Source organism: Phalacrocorax aristotelis, chromosome 2, assembly GCF_949628215.1.
Source record: "Phalacrocorax aristotelis chromosome 2, bGulAri2.1, whole genome shotgun sequence".
NCBI lineage: Eukaryota > Metazoa > Chordata > Aves > Suliformes > Phalacrocoracidae > Phalacrocorax > Phalacrocorax aristotelis.
In genome coordinates, this window is record NC_134277.1 from 2993839 (window position 1) to 3017508 (window position 23670).

Here is a 23670-nt window from a genome sequence, read left to right on the forward strand (position 1 = left end):
AAAATCTATTTCAGCAGGGCCACGATAGAAGGCAAATTCAGTAAACAGCTTTTACAGTTGTTCACAAGTCATTAGCACGCCTCATTTTCCAGGTACTGAGTCTTTGGGTTTCCCTAGTGATGACAACTAAACATGGGATGACCTATAATAATCCTAAGTACTCAGAAGTAATAAAAAGGAAGCTGACTTTCAGCATCAGAAGGGATGCTGTAGATAAGTGGACTCTTGATAGCTTTCTTTGAGCTCTGAGTCTCAGACTGTCTTAAACACACCCATGAGGAAGCAAATGTGTTTTCCATCGAGTACAGAACCTGGATAATGTGTTCCAAATAAGCCTTGGGGCCACACAGTTAATGAGAACAGTAAAGAGAAATATTTAGTAATTGCCCATTCTCTGAAAGAGGCAAGGATGCAGAACAAAACTTGCATGAAATCACAACACAATGTTCCATCGCAGTGTGCGTGCACGAAGGAGATGATTTAGGTTATTTATACAGCTCACCTCTGAAGTTTCCCAAATTAAACTGTGAAGCCTTACATTAGCAGTAATTTTGTATTAAAAGGTATCTCCAGATGCTTTAGGTGCTGGCATTAAAATGCTCTGCTCCTGGATTCACTTACAGACGCCCTTCAGTAGTTATGCTCCGTTTTATACATGCATTTGCCAGAAACTATGTCCAGCACTACAAGGGACAGGCAAATTCTAGGGACTCCAACCTGGGAGGCATATATATGCATCAGGGAAATCCTGTGGCATGTATAAACTATCAGATAATAAATCTATTTCTGACAATGGTTTAGTGCAGGTGGAATTTGTTTGACATGGAAATACTACAAACAGGAAAAGAAAAACTAAAAACCACATTGGACATATTCTGTAAGCTTTGCTGTAAGTCTTCATGAATAACCTGTATCTTCTTTTTCAGTTTAGCCCTTCATATCCTAACATGATCACTAATAAAGAATATTGAAAACCCCCTCCCTGGACTACTCCATCAACAGATGCTCATTAGAGCTACTCACTACCGGAGCAGATCCAGCCTGAAATGAAGTTTCCATCTGTCTTCAAAACGCATGTGGGCTTGCTTTGCAATTCCCACATCCCACCTCTTTCAGTGGGTCTGGAGACTGAGTCATCAGCCCCAGGATGATACAGGGCAACTACACGGAACCTATCAGAATTAGAACCAAGGGGCTAAAAAAAACAAGATCAGAAAGTTCTAACTTAATATCTAAGTGTCACAAAGATGCCCAGCTACACAGTGAAATCTCAAAAATTATAAACAGTGATACTGGAGCAAGAGTACAGGCCTATGTTTCCAAGAACAGAAACATTTTGCCTAGGAATAACCAGCAGGTTTTCTCACCATATGTGAGAAGCAGGACCAGAGCTGTCCACTCAACGCTGTGTAACATGCAGAAGACAGAAGTCAGGGCAAAAGAAGTCAAAAACTGGCTGAGCCACCAACTGTACCCAGCTTGCATTCCAAATTTACCGTGAGTTACGTTCTCCCCTGAATCCTGTGGCAAAGCATATTTGAAAGATGGGGTATGAGTGCAAGGTAAAGGGAAATGACTGGGAGATTCAGGAAAGTTTTATGCTTAAAAAGCTACACAAGCCAAGGTGAGAGATCCCTTTGGCCTACTCTGCAAACCAGAACTAGAGTTCCCAGCGCTTTAAGCAGATCACTGCAAAACAGCAATGCTGAAGCAGCAGCTGAAACCCTATAGCAACGCGACAAAACTTGGCGACGTCCTTCTCTTAGGTTTTACGTCCTTCCCTGGTAGACGGTATCACATTCCCCTTCCCCTTTCTTCGTCTGCACTTGAGATTTTCCAGTTGGCCCCGTGTCAAGAAAACTGTCCCACCCCCAGCCTTGGTCTCTCATCCCTGCAAGGGTGTGTGCCTTCTGCCAAGCCTTCCACCAACCTCCCTGGCTCCCTCCAGCCCTCCTTGAGGTTACAGAGGCATCCAGCATCCCCTGACCCACATCCCCAAGGGACACTAACCCACAAATCTCACACCTCACTTCCTTGAAACTCTGGGAGCACGGGTTACACTTGCAATTCTGCAGGCTGAACCACAGCAGCAAGAGTGGCAGGATCTCACTTGCTTTGCCAGCTTTCTCTCCACCGCGATCCCCAGAGTGACATTTGTTTTCTCAGTGGTGGAGAAAGGAATCCCTCTAGTTTACCCCTCTCCAGCCCCAAAATAGCAGTGGTTGAAAGCGCCCCAACAGCATACAACTTGAGTGCGCAGCTGGAGCAATAAGCATTACTGAAAATAAAATCACAGAAAGACATTTTATTTTATAGCAAAGGAACAACGGGGAGCCATTCACTTTCTCATTGTTACGGGGCGATTAAAGGGTCTCAGAACAAAAGGGAGTGAGAATAACCTATCCTAGCACACAACTATTGCTATTACTTATAAAACCCGTTATTTGTATAAGCTTATACCTATTCCTTTCTTCCACTCTTTGTCTAAGAGTTAAGTACTCGAGACTAGCTTCCCATGCTCATGATTTCCCACCCAGCTTTCTGCTGAAGGATATCCATGTTGATAGTCTTGACATGTCAATAACAAACTCTGATCTATTCTGGAGCTGTCAAGAAGCAAAGTCAGGTTTATCAAAGCAAATGGCAGCTTCAGGGAGGAAAGTTAGGCCCAAATAATGCAAATATGTGAGGAAACCTTTCTACCGGAGCTCTGTAACATAATTTCTTTGTGAATCAACAGCATTCTTCACACTGGAATTTTCCTCCAAGTTAAAGAGGGCTTGCAAGTAATTAAAAAAGCCCTCCAAGTTTCCAAAGCATTTCAAGTGATAAAACCAAAGTTACAGCCTGAAAATAAATCATAACAGTAATATGCACACACTTGAGAAAAAAAAAACAGATATAAACCTACACTGGAAAAAATCTTACACTTAGTGCAGCCAAAATGCCAGTTGATACATGTCACATTTGGGCGCTCTAGGCAACGCTATCACAATGGCTAATACAGGCAGGCAGAGCTCCAAGATGAATGTCCAAAGCCCAAGAGGACACACAGATGCTCCCTGGAGCCTTAGAGAACAGTGATGGCATCCCAGGCCTTTTGCTGAAGCTTTCACACACGTTTAGTATCTTGAGCAGCAGAGCAAATCGAAGCAAGGCTACGACCTTTCAGACACTGTTACCGGCTAATCCTCCTTCAAGGAGGGCCTCGAGAAACATTTATATTGAAGTATCTGTGAGATTAAGATGTTTATCCATCTTGTATTTTGCACATTTGTGATTTCTGTGCCTCCTGGCTGCAAGAGCTCAGGAGGACCAAGGGCCAAGAAAGAAAAAGAACAACTCAGGCAGAAAGGAAAGGATAGCAACGCTAACACATGCTTTGTATGTTTGCTAGAAACCTGTCATCAATCTGCAACTAAAAGTGTAAAGCAAAATTAGGGGGATTTTTCCCCAGATGGAAATACCTTGTGCAGCTGAATTAACAGAGCTATTGGGCATAACTAGAACTAAGAGCATAATGTGAGAGGTGCTCCCTGCTAAGACTTTCCAGGTGTTTATATCTGGCCATGAACCCCTTAAGATCACCCCAGTCTATCAACAGTCTAAAGCCATCTCAGCACAAATGCTAAGGAGGAGGTCAGTTAAGTACCACCATGGCTGGAGTTACTGTACTGGTAACCACATGCAGAGGTGAGATACTTCCCTTCTCCCAGCCCAGACTGGAAGAGTTTGGCACCAGAGTCCCTGCGGGGAAACCTCATAGAGACACGAATCCCTGGAGGATAATGCTGACCCTTTCTAAACAGAGCTCACAGCATGGAAACAGAGGTTTCCAAAGCAACTTTGGCCACATACCACAGAAAAACATGCTTTATGTAACTGCAAAGTGGAGAAGAGCTAGGTAATAAAACAGAAGGGAAGATGAAGATACAGCAGTAAGGCAAGAGGAATCCTCACATTGCACACAAAACAAGGGCAACAGGGGTTATGGCAAGATGGCAAGTAAAAGCCTTTGTAACTTAATTTGCCACCTTCATCCTAGAATAACCAATATTTGCAGAGCACATGTAACAGATTGCAAACTCCAGGCTTAGGAAGCTCACACCAGGCATCTTTAGTCACAGATGATGATACATCACTTTGCTCCACCACAGCAAAGCCACACCAAGCTATAACTGTGCTACAGAGTCATGCCTTTGAGTAAGACGCTGCATGGCAAGAATTACATGAGGGTAGGAGAAAAGTTATTCAGTTGTTCTGAGACATTTCTGGGCTAAGTGCCTCTCGTGGCTCATTTAGGATGTTGGGGAGATGGTCCCGGGCAAGGATGGTCCCTGACAGTTTTATCTTCCTACACATTTGGTCGCATCAAATGGGCGAGTTGATCAATGGAGGGAAAGAAATTGAGGACACCCCCCCAGGCAAGATTTCAGTCTCCCTGGAATAGTCTTCATCAACTTCACACTGAAGGCGCAAGAGCTTGTGAGGCAGGTTTAATTTCAGAGCACACTCATCGGATTTGCTTACATAATTTTCTTGATTTGGAAGGCTTTTTATTTTCCTTAGTGAAAAAAGCTGTCCAATTTATCACATTAAGCAGGGGGCTGCTTGCCCATAAGAACCTTAAAATACATTGGCTGCGATTTTCATTTTAAAATTTGCAATCACAATTAGGGCAATATGGAATTAGAGCAGCTTTTAAAAGTGAGTTGGGAAAGAAACCATTAAAAAGGACAAATCCTCACCAAATTATACTGGCATCTAAATGCCATGGCCCACAGGGTGTCCAGAGGCTGCTGAAAACAGGGTAGCAAGAGATCAAGAAATAGTTCCAGTCTGAACCCTTTAAGCAGGATGTATAAAAAAATCGCACAGCAGGGATTTTTATTGATTTTAAGAATTTTCAGTAACTTTAAGAGAACACCATCATCCTCTTAAACATACATTTATAAGTACTAGAGAAGATGGTGGCCTCATCATCTAACTGAAGAGCTTAGTCTGCAAAGAAACCTCTCCTTTGGGTATCCTGTAGGCCAGTCCTGGTAGCCAGAGACAGGACTTGGGAGCAGCCTAGAACCTACCCCAGATTTAGTTCTGTTCAGCTCCTCCACGCAGTCCTCCTCCTAGTCACCACTTGATTACAGCAAGAATTCAACTTCTGAACTTTGTACTTACCAACCTGAAATCACAAAAAGCCATAAAACCCCTACACCAATAACTCACTTGAACCATTACTCCCAATTTTGACACTGCTTAGTTCATTTTTTGTAGGTGGAAGTCTGGCATCTACAGCACTTTCCAACCCTACAGTCAAGTTGCAAGAGTAGAAAGGAAGGGGTCAATTTACACAGCTTGAAAACAAAGCAAGAAAACTCCACAGACCCCATGAATGCCACAGGCCATCATCCCTCAGACTGCAAGCTCACAGGAGGGAGAATTCAGTTCAGATGTTGCCAGATTTTTTCCACCTACTGAAAACTCATTTTAAGGGCCACTCTAGCAGATCCTTTACCATTCTGCCCAACGGTCATCGCAATGCACAATGGAAGAAGTCATATCTCAAGCAGAATCACTTTATTTGGGTCCAAAATGCAGCTCACAGGTCTATGCAGGTTTGGATTTAGGTTTCCAGCACTCCTGACTACTTACAAGAGTAGCCCTGGAGCCCCCTGCCACCACCCTGGGAAGCCCCAAGGCTTAGAAAGTTACACTTTGGTTTGCTCTTTGATGGGCCACCTTACAAAGGCAGCTCGTTAGCCTCCCTCCTTTAGATGATGGTTACAAACTCAGCCAAATGCCAGCTGCCTTCAACTGCTGAAGTCTGAGGTCTTTTGATCACAGGCTTTGAGTAAGGGTGACACCCCCAAGATAGAGGCAGGAGACTAATTACCTAAAGCAGATCCTCACCTCCAACTTGCTGCACAGAGGGATGGCAATTCATCAGGGGAGCTGGCCCCTCTTTTCTATTGGGGCACCTTATCTCCCAGCATCTGTAGCCCTATTTGCTGTCTTCTACTGAAAAAGCCTACTTCATACAAGCATGGCCTCAGCAGAGAGGCCTTCAAAGAGCTATCCTGGAAAGGTCCCCCAGGCTTGTCCAGGCATCCCTAGGAGAAGAGGTAGTTTGTGGATGGCACAGTTTGGCAGGACGTATTAATGCAACTCTTCATGGATCATGAGGTTGGAAGACAGCATCTTCCCCAAGTACAGATTTGCACCTAGGTGAAACATCTCCTTTCAGTAAGATCTTGGTGTTTTCTCACTCCTGAGAAAACAAGTTTGCTGCTCACAGAAGGAATCATGTGTGCTCCGCACTCATTCTTTTCAGGACTGCCCAGAGCAATAATCCCCAGAAAATCTTAACATCTTTAGCATCTCTTAACAGACCCATGTCTTCAAGGAGGAAACACCAACACCTCATGGTACTGAACTCATTAGGGCTTGCCACCAAAACCTAAAAACCTCTGTCTTGCTAATTACCTGAGCCAAGACCTAAGGATATAATAAAATTTATAGGACTGAGGTCCTATGGGAAAACCCCATATTTGTAGACAATACTCCAAGTGTGTTTTTTTGCTGGTATTCTTTGGGCAAGAAGAGGAAAACTCCCCCCAGGACCTGGACATTGATTTACATTACTGCTCCAGAAAACTTTGCCAGAGAGATGAGATTTAATGCATAACTACATCAAACATCCACGTTGTCATTGTTTGTGCTGACCTCAGAGCCAAGCCTAAAGGCAACCAGGGACTGAAAAGCAACATGGCGATGTTCTTGAGCCGTGCTACAGAGAGGGAAGGAGTTGCCTGGTGGTAAGAAAATAAGAGGACAACAGCTTATGGTTCAGCCAAAGTAGTTTCCTTCACCTGTTAGAGAAAAACCCTTTATTACTAAGCAAAGCACTGATTAAAGGAGCCAGGCTCATGGCAAAGCACCTTCCATGGAGCATTTGAAAGGTTGCTGTGGGAAAGTATCTGCCAGCGATTGTTCAGACACTTGCAAATAGGGCCCTTTCCAGATCCATTTTATAATGCAGCTGCGGTGGGCTGCCTTGTCCTTCCACCTCCGCTCCCAAAATAAAGCCCTACAGACCCTGAACATCTGAACACCTGGTTAGAAAGGGACAGCTGGCAGCTTTGGGCATGCCTCTCCTCCACCATCCCCACGGCTGTAAGCTAGATGCAGGTTTTGCACAGTAGCACAGTGGGTCCTTTGAGGGATTTCAGAGCTGCAGCATCGAAGCACAGAGCGGTCTCGCAGCCCCAGCACAGCAGCATCCACATCTCGCTTGTGTGCAATGCCTGTTCCCTTCTCCGCAGCCTGCAGGGCACAGGGGACTTCTCATGAGCACCATGAAAAACCCAAGATAAAGAAACTGAAAGTTTGTTCCCCCCTCTGCTCCCCCAAAAAAAGCTCATATAGCTGCCAGCTCCGCCTGCGGCCACCCAAACTGCTCACCTATTTCTTAAGTGGTGCTAAACTAAGTAAAGGAGCTGAAATATCATAAGCAGAGGGAAATGCAAGAAGGGGAGAGTGAAGTTAGAGGGCTATTAGCAAAATAAACCTTTGCTCTGGCAGGCTGAAGAAGCAGTACCAAGAGCAATGTTGGCACTCATTTCAGTCATCGGGTTTAACCCTTCCTTTCCTTGGCTGCTGTCCCTGTGAAAGATGGCAAAGCCATACCAAGTGGCCATCCCCTCCCTAGTCTGGCAGCCACACAGCAGGGATTAAATTTAAGCCCAGAGCAACAAAACAGGGGTCTCAGGTGAAGCCCAGGGGGTCAGGATGGTATTAAATCAGTTAATGGACTGCAGGGATACAGGCAAGGGGATGGAGAGCCTCATCTGCAGAGGGGTCAGCGCTACATCCTCTCCCTTTCAGAAAGGGGACCCAAAATGTTTAGGGTCAGTATGAAGGAAAGAATGTTGTGATAATTTTTCCCACCAATCATGGGTCTTCCCCTCACTTGGTGCTGGCAGGATTCCCCTCTTTTCCTCAAGACACACATCCTCTGACACTTAAAACACAGAAGAAAACCCCTGTACCGCCCAAATTTCACCAAAGCATGAATTATCCTGCCCACTTGCCCAGAGCACCACAGATGTAATGACTATTTTTCACTCGAGCTTCAGGGAAACAGAGGCCAATCTTTCACAACCACAGCTCATCTTCAACTGGAGAGTTAAATGACTGAGCTAAGAGGATGAGCGCACTGTTGGTGAAGTACTCCCATTTTATCCAGTGACTTAAGGAGAGCAGAGAAACACTGATGCATGACTCACTGCCCTGCGTTTTAAGTGAAAAAGCAAAAAGCTTGGTTTGAAGAATTAAAAGCAAGACATGGAAAAGGAAAAAAAAGGATAAAAAAACCAAAAGAGTAAACACCTCTAAAACACCCTGGCTAGGCAATTTTAAGCATTGAATCAGCAGATGCAGCTCTTCACAGGAGCTGGTTCACACATTAGCCTAGGTAACATGTTTGCAGCTTTATATCTGAGAGGTTGCCTATATTAGTCATCTGTAAGGGGACACTCCAGCAATGCTAACCGGAATGAATTGAGCACAGGAATGCAAAGTGGGGTGGTTAAACCACATCAATTTTGAAGGAGTGCCTCCACACAAGGCTCTAAAGTACCCTTGATTCAGTTTAGCCTGATTTGCATTGAAATCCAGTATGTTAAAGTAAATTAAGGATCTTTAATCCCCAAGGAGAGTGTTTCCACCAGGGCTAGTTAAGAGTAATTGAACTAATCCACTTTAAAAGTCAGTTCAGATTAGTTGTGCTAAGTGGCTGTGCAGATGAGGCCTGGGAGCACAGGGACGGTCTCTAGCATGCAATAATCACATCAATCTGCCTCTGGGGCTGCTCTGGGAGGACAGCTACAGCAGGGCTCTTTTGCTATCCAGAGGCTGGTAGTGGTCCAAGACACTCCAATAAGAACACTAATAGAAATGTCTACTTGTGCTTGACAGGTGCCATCTGGTTGCAACTGAAGGCATTTTCCACATGTATTTTCTGTACATACCGTCTATGCTGGGTAAGGCCAAGGGGGAAGCTGTTTTTATGGGCAGCTCAGGGACCAGGTTACTGGTCCAAAAAGTGCTGGCAGCATCTCTCACTCAAGCCATGCCTGAAGCTCACATCCCCTCACCAAAATACGTAACACAAGTTTGCAGGTCTCCACTCCCCCTGTCCCAGAGATGTCAGGAGAGGTATTTTGGGCTCAGTGGAGGACCGAAGGCACCGCCTCCACCACACACTCATGGCTGGGGGCGGTTGGTTCCCCCACTTAATGCTATCACATCCACCCTACTCTTCTGCAAGCTCCCAGGGTGTTACCCACTTCCCACTGGTTTCCACACCAGTTTTTCAACTAGACTCAACTGGTTAGAGCAAAACCAGTTCAGCCCCACACACTTCCCACAGAAACTGGGAAAGGGAAGCTAAGAAAGGGCAATAAGAAATCAAAGATAGGGATAATAACCACCCCAAAACCCATCCTGCCCCAGTTTCTAGTGCAGGTTTCCCCCCACCCAGACCAGGCATAGCAGCACAGAGCAGGCTCAGCACAGGTTTTGCCTTTCTAGGAAAGCACTGAGCCCCTCTGTTTGATCCAAGCCAGTTCTTCCCCAGCTAAGAATAATCCCCCCAGCTGCTGTTTGATTTACACATTACCATGGACGCGCAGTGTTTTTTATCTGGTAGATATACAGGGGGAGAGGGAGCAAGTCTGCGTGTGTTCGTTCTAGTTAATGTTTCCTGTGCGGTTCAGGCCGTTATGCCTACAGGTATGTTTATTCCACTACTTTAGCAAACCAGCAGACTTTTTAATGGAACTGTTGATATTTTTCCTGGCTGATCCTCCTGGAGAGGCGAGGCAGTGTACAAATGAAGTTCATTCCTAGCTCCAGCCTGAAGCTACTCTTCTCCTCCTGGGACCGCAGGGAATTGAAGGTTTCCATTGCACTGGTCAGATTTCTTCCTTCTCCAGCCTTCAAGTTTTAGATACATAAACAGAGGCGCTCAGGCAGCTGACAGTAGCAAGAGCAATGTGTGGCTAGTGCTTTATGCAAGGGCAGCAGCTGCACTGGAAATCCAGCCATGCATCTCCCAGCAAGGCTCTGGAAAAGGACAGGGGTGCAACACTGCACCCTTGAAATGAAGGCCCAACTACACAGCTTGTTTTGAAGTCAGACCTTGCAGGCTGAAGCTAGGGGGTTTCCTGCTTATTAGCATTTGAGTTCACTAAGCCATCTGTAGATCCCCCATACATTTGCCTTTGAAACACCTTTATTGTTGCAACAGGAGCAGTAACTCCAACCCCAGAGGGCTCTGCTTCATCAGGCACCTATGGGAGACACTTTCAGACCCGGTCTATAATCTAACAACCCTTGGGAGGTCCTGAGATGAGCCAATGGATGTGAACTAAGTCCCTGACTCAGTTCACAGCCTGCTCCCCCAGAAAACAGCCCTGTTTTACAAGCTGAAGTACTCTGAGGTTAATGGATGTGCCCAAAGCCATGCAGATGTTTGGCAATCTCTCTGCTCCCTCCACCCCCATGAAGCAACGAGGTAAAACTTACCCCAGCCTCTGAACACATCCAGACAGATCAGACACCAGCTCTAGAGCCACTTCAATTGCAAGCACTTGAAAGGAGTGCTCCAAAGGGCTCTGGTAAGAGTAAACAGCCCCACACAAGCAGGCATCAGTTTGAACAGCACTACCCAGCTGCCTCTGACCCTGTGCTGATCTGTCCAACAGCAAAAGCACAGCATCCCTGAGAGCAGCTCTCCAGCCTCACACCACACTCAGTGCTGGAGCAGTCAGCCTCTGGGAGCAGATGGGCTCACCGGCCACCTCCACGCCACGAGGTGCCCCCCTGCCTACAGGGGTCTGCAAGGGAGAGCACCCAACCCCCGCCAGCTGCTAGGGGACATAGTAAAAATATGGCCAGCGTCACCACGTAAAAGGGTCATCAAGCCTGGTGCGGTCTCAAACTCCAATGAGTCAGAAAAGGCCAAGCCTTCAAGCTCACCTCCCCCGTCCCAGTGCCAGCTCTCAGATTTTCCATGAGCCTTGTTGCAGCTCGAGCAAGTGCCTCAAGGAATGCAGTGCTGAGGGAGGATGCCCTTCTCTTACCCTGGTTCCTTCCGCAAGGCAGTGCCTGGGACAGCCCGCAGGGAATCCAGCCCATGCACCAGGGAAGACTGGGACCACAAGCTCCTCAGAGATAAACCGCAGTTAGTTTTAAGGCATCTCCACTACATCAAGTAAAATTTCTTTCTGCATGGCTGTTGATCCCTCTTTCAAGCTCAGGAGACAGATATAGGATTATGCCTGGTCCCACTCCCCTCCAAATGCTATGGCTTTGGCCCAGCATCTACCCTGCACCTTGCAGAGACAAGTCTCTGACTATAAACACATTTCCATCAGCTACAAAAACCAGCATGGAGATAATGGCTTCAAAGAATAGCCATGTAGCACTGACCCCAGGGGCTGCTCAAAGCCTGTTTAGTCCAGTTCACACTCTCCCAAAAGCAGCTCTTCAGCTTCAGTCCCCTCTTCAGACTCATACTAGCCTCTGGATTTCCAGAGTCAACATGGGACAAGCCAGAAGATAGAAATAGTCACCGGGGATGCAACACAGCCGCGCTAATGAGCCAAAGGAAGTGTTGGATCTTTGGTTAGACCCTGTAATTCAGCTCAAGTGGCTGTTTCACCTCTGGCCTGTCAGATCAACTTGCTAACCACAGACTGGGAAACAGCTCCCTGCTAGCTCCCAGCAGGAGATTTATCTTTGGCAGGGGCTGAAAACATCCCTACCCCCCACAACCTTTGATTACAGCGGGGCCCAGAGATGCAGAAAGAGCTATGCTATAAGTTTGCCAGGTATTTCAAGATCTCACCTTACACTGGAAGAGGATTAGGGCTAGAAAAGAATTTTGTCAAGATTAAGCAAAACAAGTCAGTTCTTTTAAATAAAGTATCAGTTCTGGTGAACTGTCCCCAGAGGGGTTTGGGCTCCAGGGTAGGATTTCTTGTCAGAGGAGATGGGCGGCCCTGGAGTGCTGTAGCACAGCAGGGCTTGCAACAGAGCAGTAAGCTGAACTCTGTGTTGCTGAGCTGGGCAAGCTCCACTGAAGCCACTGACTGCTCTGGGAGAGCAGTCCCTGCAGCCAACACCAAGGGAGCCAGCCCAAAAGGACTTGCCAAAGCTGGATCCTCCTCCTAAGTGCAATCGCACTCAGATGTTTCCCGGGTACCCAGTCCCACCAACTGCCCTGGCTCCCAGGTGATTACCACACCCTGAACTGAACTTGGCTCCCAGACACTCCGATGTCATAGCACACATCAGAGCTCATTCATTCACATCATAACTCTCACCTGAGCAAGACCAAAGTTTGTTCCATAAAGCGGAGAAGCTCAGCTCTACAAGCAGAGCCACTGTAAGAGGTAGGGGCAAGTAGCGCCATGACATGCCCCAGGTCAGTGGGGTGCTGATGCTCCCATACCTGAGGTGCCACACTGGAAGTCTCCTTTGAGACTACTGAAGGCAGGACCCAAAGCCTGGGTGGGTTGGGATATTTGTGCTTGAGGCTAGCAAGCAGTAGGATTTAAAGAAGCTGAGAAACACCAAAATATACAGTGCTCTTCCTAGGCTAAACTCAAGTGGAAGCACATTTTCTTTGCTTGCTTATTTTGCAAGGCTTTGTTCGATGTGCCCTCACCCACACTCCCCAATGCTGAAAGGCATGGCCTTAGAAGGGGCTCTGCACCCACAGGAGACAGGACTGGCTGGTTTTCTATGGAAATCAGGAGACACTGAAGTCAAAGCAAGATTTGGGGGTGGCAAGCCATCTGAGAAAGGATCTGGCAGGCCTTCTGCAGGCGAGACACCTACCCTTCCTGCAGGCAGAGTGAGGAGCTTCAGTGTCAAGGCCAAGGAGGGTAGATCCCCACCACAATCCACACCCCACCAGCAGTCAGCTACCAGAGGTCTTAGCTCTGATTCACAGTGAGGCATTGTATTGGTCACCAGGGTAAAATGAAGCCCCTGTAAGCTCAGCTTCAGGCATAGCCAAGGAGCACTCTCAACATCCAGAAGATTGAACACTTCACCTTGGCAACTCCAGAGCGCAAGGTGCTTATGTACAGTAATCCTGGAAGATGGAGCTGGAAAGACCCACAAGTGGTCCTCTGCAACACACAAAACCAGCTTCACCTACAATCTTCAGTTGCAATCTCTAACAGAAGCGCAGTTATGCCCCCCAGGGCTGCCTGGCTTTGTTTTGTTGCAATACCAAGCATGAGATCACCGATCTTTAAAAAAAAAAAATCAACCCGCAGAGAAGACATTACAATGAGGATATTTAAAGGCCTGAGCTCACCATAACAGGGAAAGCCAGTCAATGCACCCAGCTCAGCAGGGGTTCACACAGCAAGAGCTACACCGGGAATTAGCTGTAGGCAAATCATGAGGACTAGGCCATAGCAATGCCTCCATGCAGTTTCTTTTAAGCAATGAGGTGGGGAATTCTACAAAGATCCCAGCAGCCAAGTCATGAGAGCAACCTGCCAGGCTGTGCGTGCCACAGCTCGGCAGATGGGCACTCCTGTAACACGAGCACTTGGCGATCCTGCAGCCCCCCACCAACGGCCCCTCCAGCCGAGCCTGCGGAGGGGTCAGCTAGCACCAGCGCACTCCCGCGCACGCTGTAGCAACACACAGCGCACTCCCACACGCAGAGCTGGGAAAGCTGTCACATACAGCTGATTGATGACAGCAGGCAACATAAGGCACTCTGTGGAAGTGGAATTTAAAGGGTAATAACTGGCTCTGACTGGAAGTTAGAACAGGTATTCCTGAAGACATGGGTGAGCCTACCTCAGTAGATGCTCATCTGGCAGTGCTGATGGTTTTGGAGCAGAGTCTTGACCAGCTCCTTTTGGGAAGGAGTTAAGAAGTGCTTAAGACAAAGAAGCAGGAATCCCAGTGTCAAACCAGGGGCTCCGTGCATCAAAGTAATTCATCTTGGCAGCCTGTCTCGCCTACATATATGTTACACATGAAGGCATCACCCAGGGATCAGACTCAAGACACCCTTGTGTATCTCAGAGGAAACTTAATTTTGCTGGACTCTAACAATGGAGAAAAAAATTAAGCAGACCAAGAGCAGATGGAAGCTCATTCTTTTGCTCATCATCTGACCTCTTCCAAAAGGACTTTGCGAGGCCGCTCCACAGTTTGGTTTCAGAAATTCAACAGCAGACCAAGGTTCTGGCTAAGTTTCTGCCCATTCCTCCCAGGACTGCCTTAGCCAGCCAGGGCCATTTGACAGGTTTTTTAGCAAAGCCCAGATATTTCTATGGGCATCTCAGTACTTCATTCACATCTAGGGGAAATCACACGTTGCTCCAAAGCACAAGCAGCTACCTCCTGCTATGCACGGTAAATGACCAATTATGCTACTTCAGTCTCTGGAAGCCTCAGAACAGTTTTTCTAAGAAAGGAAACTTTTGCTACAATTGTGAAACTTGTCCATCCAGCGCACGGCAAATGCAGAAGTTGGAGCAAGCTAGTTTTTCCCCAAACTGCATAAGCATCTGGCTATCCAATTAATGCTATTTTAATGAGCTAGGCCAAATGAATCTGCTCATAAAGTTCATGCCAGCTCCCATAGGGCATGACATCCCATCAGCATGAACCGCATGCTCCATGCTCCCTTCCAAGCCAGCACAGACTCAGCATTAATGTCAGATACTGTTGAGTTTGCATGTTCTACAGTGGATGTATAGAAAAGCTCTTTTGCTCTGTGCTCTTTCCAAAGGAAGAGTTCAAGTTTTTTTAACCTATCATTTCCCCTTCCCCCAAAAGAAATCCTTCAGCAACTGAATTAACAGAATATTCCCCACACCTTATAGAAGAATGATTTAAGGTCACAAGCAGACTGGAAGACCACATAGCACATGCAGGAGCTGCTTGATCCATTTGAGATAGAGTTCTCTGCAACAGCTAAGGGGAAAAAAAAGAGTTAGAATAGATTTTTTTTTTATCAGCTAGAGCAAATCCCGTAACTGCTATGTTTATCCATGTAGTCAAAATACTCCCTGTTCCACTTAGCACAGTGCAAACACGCATTACAATAAAATGTAAAGCTTACTGAGCTGATAAACTTCATAAGTGTATTTCATGACAGTATCTCAGGAGATAAGGCTCATTAGCACTTACAGCCATGATCTGAGGGAACCTTAAAAAGCACAGTTAAAAACAGGAGAAGAAAAATTTGCAACTAGATGTCAAAAAAAACCCCAGCTTCTAGAGGGTTAACCCTTTCCACCCAGCATCATAATTTCTAGCTCCTACTCAATTTCACCTGAGCTGGCTCCCCAGCTCTGGGTCCAGTAAATCAGGAAAACTTATCCTACCTGCCCTGCCTGCAGCCAGACCATGTGCTAGTGCAGGACCTGCAGCACCAGTCTCCCTGCAGCCACATTCTGCAGGAGGAGCAGTAGCCTCCCATCAGCATTTAACAGTGCAAGCAACAGGCCCTCTGCTTGAGGGCTGCTTAGGTTGGGAAACCAATTGCATTAACATGCTACAAGCCACTAGAGAGCTTTTTTGGCTGCCGAGAGAAAGGCTGCTTCATTATGGAGGGAAGCCAGAGACTGAGCATATTTGCAGTCTGGAAAGCCCGGTACCTGAGGCTTCTTGGATTGCTTCAACACACACCCTCAGAGAAGCACTGGGAAGCTGGCAGGTCACTACCTGGACAGTCAGGGAACTCAGGGTAAAGACATTTGTGTCTAACATAGCTTTTAGTACGAACTAAGCAAGTGCCATCCCACCCAGGAGTGCTTTCTCCAGGAGGTGGTTGCATGGTGTGGCAGAGGGTCCCTTTACCTACAGCAGATTAATGCATTGAGCCCTGTCCTCCCAAATGCCTCAAGCAGCAAACATTAGGATCAGAGCTGTCCCATTTGCACTCCACAGAACTCGAGTGACCAGAAAACCCAAGCCCTGACGTTGCTACATTGCCCACATAACTGGAACAGGGGGTCAATACAAAGCCTCTGGCAGAAGCCCGTACAGCTCTGGTGGCCTGACCTAGGAGACCATGTTCAAGACAGTCTCCCCCATGGGGATACTCCAGTGTAGCATCTCTTCAGTGGTGTCCAAAAAAGCTTAAAAATCCCTCCCCAAGCTAAGTTCCTCTTAGAGAGGAGCTATGCACAGAGGCATAGGAGGGAGAGGGGACAGGCAGGTTTGGCCTTCAGCTTTTATAAGCTGAGCTTTTAGGTCAGCTCTGCATCAGAAACTGCCTCATGCAGTGGAAGCACTGGTGATGCTCACTAGTTCAGTACCTCCTCTGGCTATTGAGACCCCTCCAAGAATACAGATAGCTTAGTTCAGCAGTGCCTCCTGGCTCGGCTTTTCCACCAGAAAATCTCAAGAAGCCTTTAAATGGCAACATTTCCTCAAGAAAAATACCAGGAATAAAAAACACTGTCAGGATCTCCCTAAATGAAGGGAATGGAATGGAGCATCCCTGGGACAGGAACATCTCCAGGAGGCAATTACAGGAACCCTGCAAGCACCGTGGATTAAGCAGACAGAAAAGTGAAGAAAGCAGCAAAGACTGACAGAACCCAGTCTGGTCAGCAAGATTCAAACTCAGTAGCATCACATCAGCTTCTCCACGCAGTCTTCCAGACCTTCCACTTAACCCTCCCCATTCCCAAACCCACAACCTAATTCAATTACCTACCACTGAATAAGCCTCAAGGCGATTCTCATTACCCTGCAATAAAGCATGAGGCCTTTAATTATTAAACACTCATGGGCTTTTTGTGTTGGGGTTGTGGGGCTGGACTCCCTTTTATTGTTTTTAGCAGCTTCCAGAAAGCAAGTTAATCATTGACCAAGCCTTTCACCAGGAGACCAGAGTCCTATAGATTCGTGGTCTCTAGTTCTGCATCACCAGTCACACTAAGAAAGTCACTGGCCACCTCCTGCTTTGCCAAGTGTCACTCAGTGTTGTCCCAACGAGGCATCTCCTCCCCCTAGGGAGTCATCTGTAGCACTGGTGGCCCCTGCCAATAAAACACACAGTATTTGGTGAGCGTTGTATGTAGCCGCTGCCTCCATTAACAAGTGGAGTTCAGAGAGAGATGGCCCCAGCGCCTTTCCAAGAAAGGGAAACTGAGGCACAAGGTAGTGGTTCAAGTCTCAAGCAACATGGTCAATCCCGTACATGAATCCAAGACATACTAATCCAAGTCTGAACACAGTTTTGCCCCATCCTCTGCACACACTGTGGATGGAGGAAGCTTTCAGGTACCTCCCAACCTAATTTGGGCAGATGTGGGTCCCCAGGACTGAAGATGCAGGTCTGTTGGACATCAGCTGCACACACAGTTATTTTTCCAAACGCTCCTGGGTTTGTCACAACCCTTATGGCACTTCATCAAGTCCAGGGCCACCTTCTAGCACCTACAAATCAAATGCTTCTTCTGGGCACAGGGTTCCCCTTCACAAAGGAACGGAGGTTAAACACCGCTTTCAGCTGCCCCAGAGAGGCCAACTTTGGGAGAGAGGCCAGTCAGGACTCAGAGATCAGTCTCTACGTGACAATTCAGCCAGCTCAAAAGGAGCAGGAAAAGAAAAAACAAACAGCCAGGCACACCCTTCCTATTCCAAGGAAAACCAGAAATCCAGCACCTTAAATCCAGCACCGCCATCTAGAAAAAGCAGAACACCACAGGGTGGGATGGCAAAGCCACTCTCCCAGCCCCAGGAGCTGCCTCCTTACGCTCCAGCTGTGTTTGCCTGCGTGCCGCATTCCTCCCTCGCCACCCGAGTCCAGGTTTTGTTTTTTTGGGTTGTGCTGAGAACCAGCTGCTCCATCTCACACATGCCAGAGACGACCGGCGCGTCTGGAAAGCCAACACGCTGTGGCCTGGCTACGCAACAGCTTCCCGAGAAGTTCACACGCCTTCAGTCGAAAGCTGCAAACGTGAGTGTGTGGCCCCACACTACCATCAAGTGACAGGTACAGAAATTCTTGATATGCAACAGCCATGTTAGCACCTAGCATATCCCGCAGGCTGGGAAAAAACAGGCAGCAAAGCCTGCCAGCACCAGCGGGCTTGCTTTTATTGGAGATGACATTCAAGCTGACGCCATGTGCTTGCAGTGACAGGGTTGAGGAACTCATGCTAAGCCCTCAGGCCCCCTTAAGAGCAGACCTCATCGGGTGGTCACAACCCCTGAATACCCCTTCAAGCCCAGTATCTTTTCTAAGGAATTTTAGCAGAATCACACCCTGAATTGCAGGGCATGTAATTATTTCTACCCCAGCACCACCTAAAGCATAGCAGGGTACCTATTCTGCACCTGCCAATGGGAACAAAAATATATTGCACTTCCCACACCAAAAAAAACCCACCATGCAGCGAGGAACCTGCTCTTGCTAGCGATGCATTGGTAAATTAGAGCAAGCTATGCTTCCCCTCCCTCCCTCTCCCCCACACAAGCATTTAAGGGTTCCTGTTGCCTGCGTGCAGTGTACAGATCAGTTACATTTATGAAGAACATTGCAATCTGTCAATATAAACACTATGTAAGCATGAGCCACTTGTAACATTACTACTGTCCTGACAAGTGTTTGCAGAGGGGCAGAGCTACTCAGCTCCTGCTGCTGCTGGAGGACAGCAGAGCAAACTCCAAGCTGCAGAAACCAACACTTCTTCCAGCAAGAAAAATAGAGGGCGTGTGTCAAAACTGAGATTATAAATCAGAACACCCAGAAAGAAATAGAGGGGTTTTGATTTACGGCCTGGACAGGTTGCAACCTCAGAGCTGCAAACCAGGCAGCTCAGGAAAGCAGCAAGCTCCTACAGGCTGGTTTGCCACCCTGCTTAGGACCCAGGCACAGCAGGACTGAAGTTAACCAGCCTGCTTGTCACCCCAGCATGGCTCATCTTCTCATCTGCCACTTCCAAAGCCCAGTGCAAGACCCAACACAGTTCCCAGATGCCGCTATGGCTTTTCCACCACCCCCTAGCCACGTTTGAGAGAGAAAGGGGAGGGAGGGGAGAAACCCACACCCAAAGCTTGTAAGGCACAAGGAAAGCAGAGAGGGGAGGAAACTGAAATGCAATGCTTTCTCAGGGATCCCAGCAGTCTGGGGCTGCTCCAAGCTACCCCCACCAGCCAGTTGTAATATGGTGCAAATTAGTTTTCAGACAGCCCAGCTGCAGAGGAGATGGCTGAGCATAAAAGCAGGCTCACTGTTAGAACAGCCAGTGCATCTCAACAAGCCAGTCTCAGCTGACTCTTATCTCAAGGCAATGCTTCCCCCTCTGGTATAGACTGAGCCAGTAACAGTCTCTCATACATACTCCTACCCTAAAACACACCCTTCGTCATCAGGCAACCCGATGGGCAACTCCAAACCTAGCACCAGCCGTCAGGGCCCGCTCAGGTTTGCAAACATGCTTTTTCCTCTCTAGTATCAAGGGGTCTCATATCAGACAAGGCTTAGGAGCTGTAGCACCACCACATCCCTGAAGCCAGCCTCTTTCAGCTTTTTTTCCAGTAATTAGCACTGACAGACCCCTCCTGAGGGGGTGCCTACAGGGACTCAGCTCTGCTCACACCTGCACAGCAGCATCACTTCAGGTCCTGCCTTTGTGTATCAGGTCAGGCTGGCACCTCCTCTGCTGCAGCGGGGAGAGGGCCAGCAACACCCAGGGAGCATCAGCCACAACCCCAGGCAAGGGACAAGCCTGTCCCTCCCTTCACCCCGGACAGCCAACTGTTACCGTACGCACATGTCCTCACCAGGCAGCCTGGGAACAGAGCAAGTAGCAGAAGCCCCACCTGCACCAACGCTTTCTCACATACCCCAAACTTCCAGAGGGCATTTATCATTTTTGGCTGCTTATGCGACCCTCCAAGACACCAAGGCCAGGCACACAGAGAAGCAGCAGCCTCCAGCCACAGCCTTCCCACCCCAGCATCCCCTCCCACTCGCTAGCTGCCCCTGTGGGGCAGGCACAGACATAACTACATGCTGACACAATCTTGTTATCATGTAACCATGCCCAATTTCTGTCCCCATGAACTAATTCCCCTGCCAGGCCACGCATTTGGAGACACCGAATTCTTTTCCTGAAAGAAGCCATTGGGGATGGGGTGGAGGGGATCATACACAGCTGTCCCTGTCCCCCACCAGACTGCAGAACAGAACAGCTATGCTGCAGCTACAACATGACATCTGTTTATCACAGCCGTCTGCTGTGCTCCGTGCCCCTCCGCTTCCTCCGACGGGGATGTTGGCACCCAGGGCCGAGGGTCTAGCAGGCCACCAAAAGGCATCGTGGTAGCTTTGACTGGGAAGGAGCGTCCCTTCCCCTGCCTCAAAAGGGTGTTGCATTAACTGAGCCTGCTTCGTTTCAGCTCAGCTCCTCAAAGGGTGATGCATCCAGGTTTTTAAGAGAGGTTTATGTTGAATACAGGTGTGCTTCCTCACCTGGAGGAGTCCTCCATGCATGTCATTACCTTTCTAGGCTTACAAGAAGGGCTAATTCCAGCCTTCACGGGGCACTCGCAGAGGCATTGAGAGCTCTGCAGGAACACACACCTTTTACTAGGTAAGATTCCGTTCCTTATCAACATACAGAAGCCCACGGCAAGGAGGGCTCAGCTCTTCCACACACACTAGTTAGATCACATATCACTGGGGATTAGAAGGGACCCTGGACCTCAGCGCTGACTATCCCCCTGTGTCCCCAGCAGCTCAGCAAGTGCAATCTCTGCTCTCAGCCTCTTGGAAGAACAAAGAGATTAGCAGCAGATGCTGCTCCTTCTCCGGGGCTCTAACCAGGGAGCAGGACACTTTGCATAAGCAAACTTCACGGCGCACCGCAGCAGCCCCAGAGGGCACATCTGGCTGGGTGCACAGCTGGCAGCATCTCCTCTCCCCTGCTTATTGCCAGAGAGGGAGTCTCAAATCAGAAACAGCAGCCGTACTGAGACAGGGAAAATAACCCAAAGTGGTCAGGACAGACCTAGCAGCACGATTCCCTCGGCTCAACATGCTCTCTCCAAAGTTAAAACCTACACCAGCCACACGAGGCCAGAAGAGCAGTCCCAGAAGCGAGCGACTGGAATGAGTTACCTGCTGCACTACAGCAGATACCAGCACCGCATGGATTAACAGGGGAGTTACAGCCAAACTCCTTACAATCCCTGTCACTCCCTGTACAACTGCAGTGCCGGTGGTCTTCGGCAGACACACGAGCTAACAGGCTCGGTACAGCCCTCTGTGAGCTGCTGGGGGAGAAGAGGGCTTTTCCTAAAGCCCTACACGCAGGACAGGCTGTTTCCTCACAAAGCCAGCCCCAGCAGCAGCTCAGTTAAATGCTTCTTGAGCTGGAAACAGAAGATGTAAGTAGCACTGTTTGGAAAACTTTGCCAGACCACAAGCAATGGACAAGCCTCAACACCAGGATTTGTTTTACTGGAAAGAGGGGGGGGGAAACCTCAAGTCTGCTAAAACATTCTCCAGGGCCAGTCCAGTGGCTCCTACCAGCGGTCACAACACAGCATCCCAAAAAGCAGCAAGAACCATCACTCCTGAGTAAACTTGCACCAGAACTTCTTTAACCAGGTGCTCGCATCCAAACTCCCGCGTAAACCGACCCCATTTTAAGCACAAGTCTTTAAAAAAAAGACAAGAAGCAGCTACACTGACACCCCAAAAAGCAAAGTGGGGGGGTTGCGGAGATGGAAGCCGGGGACCCTTCGCTGCGGGATGAAGCCTCGCGACGTGACCGCGGTTGCGGGGAGGGCTATAAGGAGAGGGGGTGAAGGGGTTTATTTGGCTGCTCCGGCTTAGCCCCTCGCCCAAGGAAGGGGGATAAGGGGGTCCGGGTTGGGGGGCGATGGGTGGGAGCGGGATCCACCTGCGCGGCGCGGACCGGGCCGGTAGCGCCCCCTGCCGGCCGCGCCCCGGCACCGCGCACAGGTGAGCAGCGCGGGATGATGCGGCGGCTCCGCACCCCGACCCCGCCTCCGTCGGGAGTAAAGCTCTGCATCGCCCCAGGCTGGTGACAGCAGCATGCATATCCCCCCCAGTAAAAATAACAACTCCGCCGGGATAATGTCGATCCTCGCTTGCCAGCACCTGGTGCTGAAGCATGCGCTTAAAATTGGGGGGAAAACCAAGTTTTTTCGGGGCTTCGCCATGCCGGTGGAGGTTACAGCACGCACCTGGGGCTGAACTCCCCGGCCACCCCGCTACGGGTCCCCTCCGTGCGGGCCACCTTCCCGTCGGGGAAGGACAGACCAAAACGCTCCCTCGCCCGCAGAGTTTTTGCCCTGGGGAAAAAAAAAAAAAAAGCACGGCAGCCCCCGGCAAGCAGCGACCTGCGGCTCCCGGGGACCCCAGCCGTGCAACGCGGGACGCCGAGGGGATGCGGGTCACACGGCTCGGGGGGAGCGGGAGCCCCGCACCGGGGCTGTCAGCGCCGGCGGAGGGGATGCCCGCACCCACCGCGGGGAAAGGAGGCTGCCGGCAGCATCTCCACCTCGGGTGGGATTCGGGCACGGTGCAAAAACCCCTTTTGCAAAAAAATAAGAGAAAAGAAAAGTTTAAAAAGGAGGAGCGGGGGTGCGGGCGCTGAGCACCTACCCGAAGTAGGCGGCGGAGGGCCGCGGGGCGCAGGCGAGCAGCCCTAGGAGCGCGCAGGAGGAGAGCCATCCCAGCAGGACGTGTCCATCCAGCATCTTGCAGCGGCGCCGGCGCTGCTCATCTCGTTCCCCCGCCGCGCCCGCTGCGGCCCCGCCGCCCGCACCGCTTCTTATAGCGCGGCCGGCGGCGAGAGCCCGGCCGGCGGCGGGGCGGGGCCGGGGCGGGGCAGGGGCGGGGCAGGGGCGGGGGGGCGGGGGGACACGCCCCCGGGAGGAGGGAGCCGCGGCGTGGGGCGTTGCGGGGCGGGAGGGGGGGGGAAGCAGCGCGGCGGGGCGGGGAGAGCGGGGAGGGACGGGGGGGAGAGGGGGGTGCGGGGTGTCCTCGGGCTGGGTGTCCCGGGGTGGGTGTGACACGGCCGGGCAGGAAAGGGGTGGGTGTGCAAGGGCTGGATGTGCCGGGGATGGGCAGTCGTGCAAGGGCCGGGTGGGCAAGGGGTGGGTATGTCACATCTGGGCAGCTGTGCAAGGGCTGGGCATGCAAGGGTTCAATGTGCCAGGGTAGGCAGCCGTGCAAGGGTCAGGCTGTTGTGCAAGGGGTGGGTGTGCAAGGGTTGGGTGTGCAAGGGCTGATGAGCTATGCATGGACCAGACATGCAAGGGCCAATCAGTCAGGCAAACACTAAACGTGCAATGACTGGGTGGTCACGCAAGGGCTGCAGTTGCAAGCACTGATCCATCGTGCAAGAACCAGGCACTTGTGCAAGCGCTGGATAGTTGTCCGAGGGTTGAACATGCTGCTCAATATTTCAAGGACTAGACAGGCATGGAAAGGCAAGCTGGACAAGGGCTGATCCAGCATGCAAGAGCTGATCGGGGGTGCAAAGGCTGGACTTGGAAAGGCACAGGCACCTCGCACTCCTGTGCACACACTTCCAGCCCTGTGCAAAAGCGATGCACCCCAGTGATGCT

At 49.5% G+C, this 23670-nt stretch overlaps 1 protein-coding gene across 2 annotated transcripts in view; it reads right to left on the reverse strand.

Annotated features, from left to right (window-relative positions):
- WNT9A (Wnt family member 9A) overlaps positions 1 to 22857 on the reverse strand; it is a 59458-nt gene extending 36601 nt beyond the window's left edge. The window contains exon 1 of one of the 2 annotated variants that reach the window (XM_075082149.1): positions 22703 to 22857. In XM_075082149.1, the coding sequence (XP_074938250.1) occupies positions 22703 to 22797 (95 nt within the window). In that variant the 5' untranslated portion in view covers positions 22798 to 22857. Of the gene's footprint in view, positions 1 to 22281; positions 22364 to 22702 lie in introns of those variants that run through there. The other variant, XM_075082150.1, reaches the window with a different exon arrangement.
- Between the last annotated feature and the right edge of the window lie 813 nt (positions 22858 to 23670).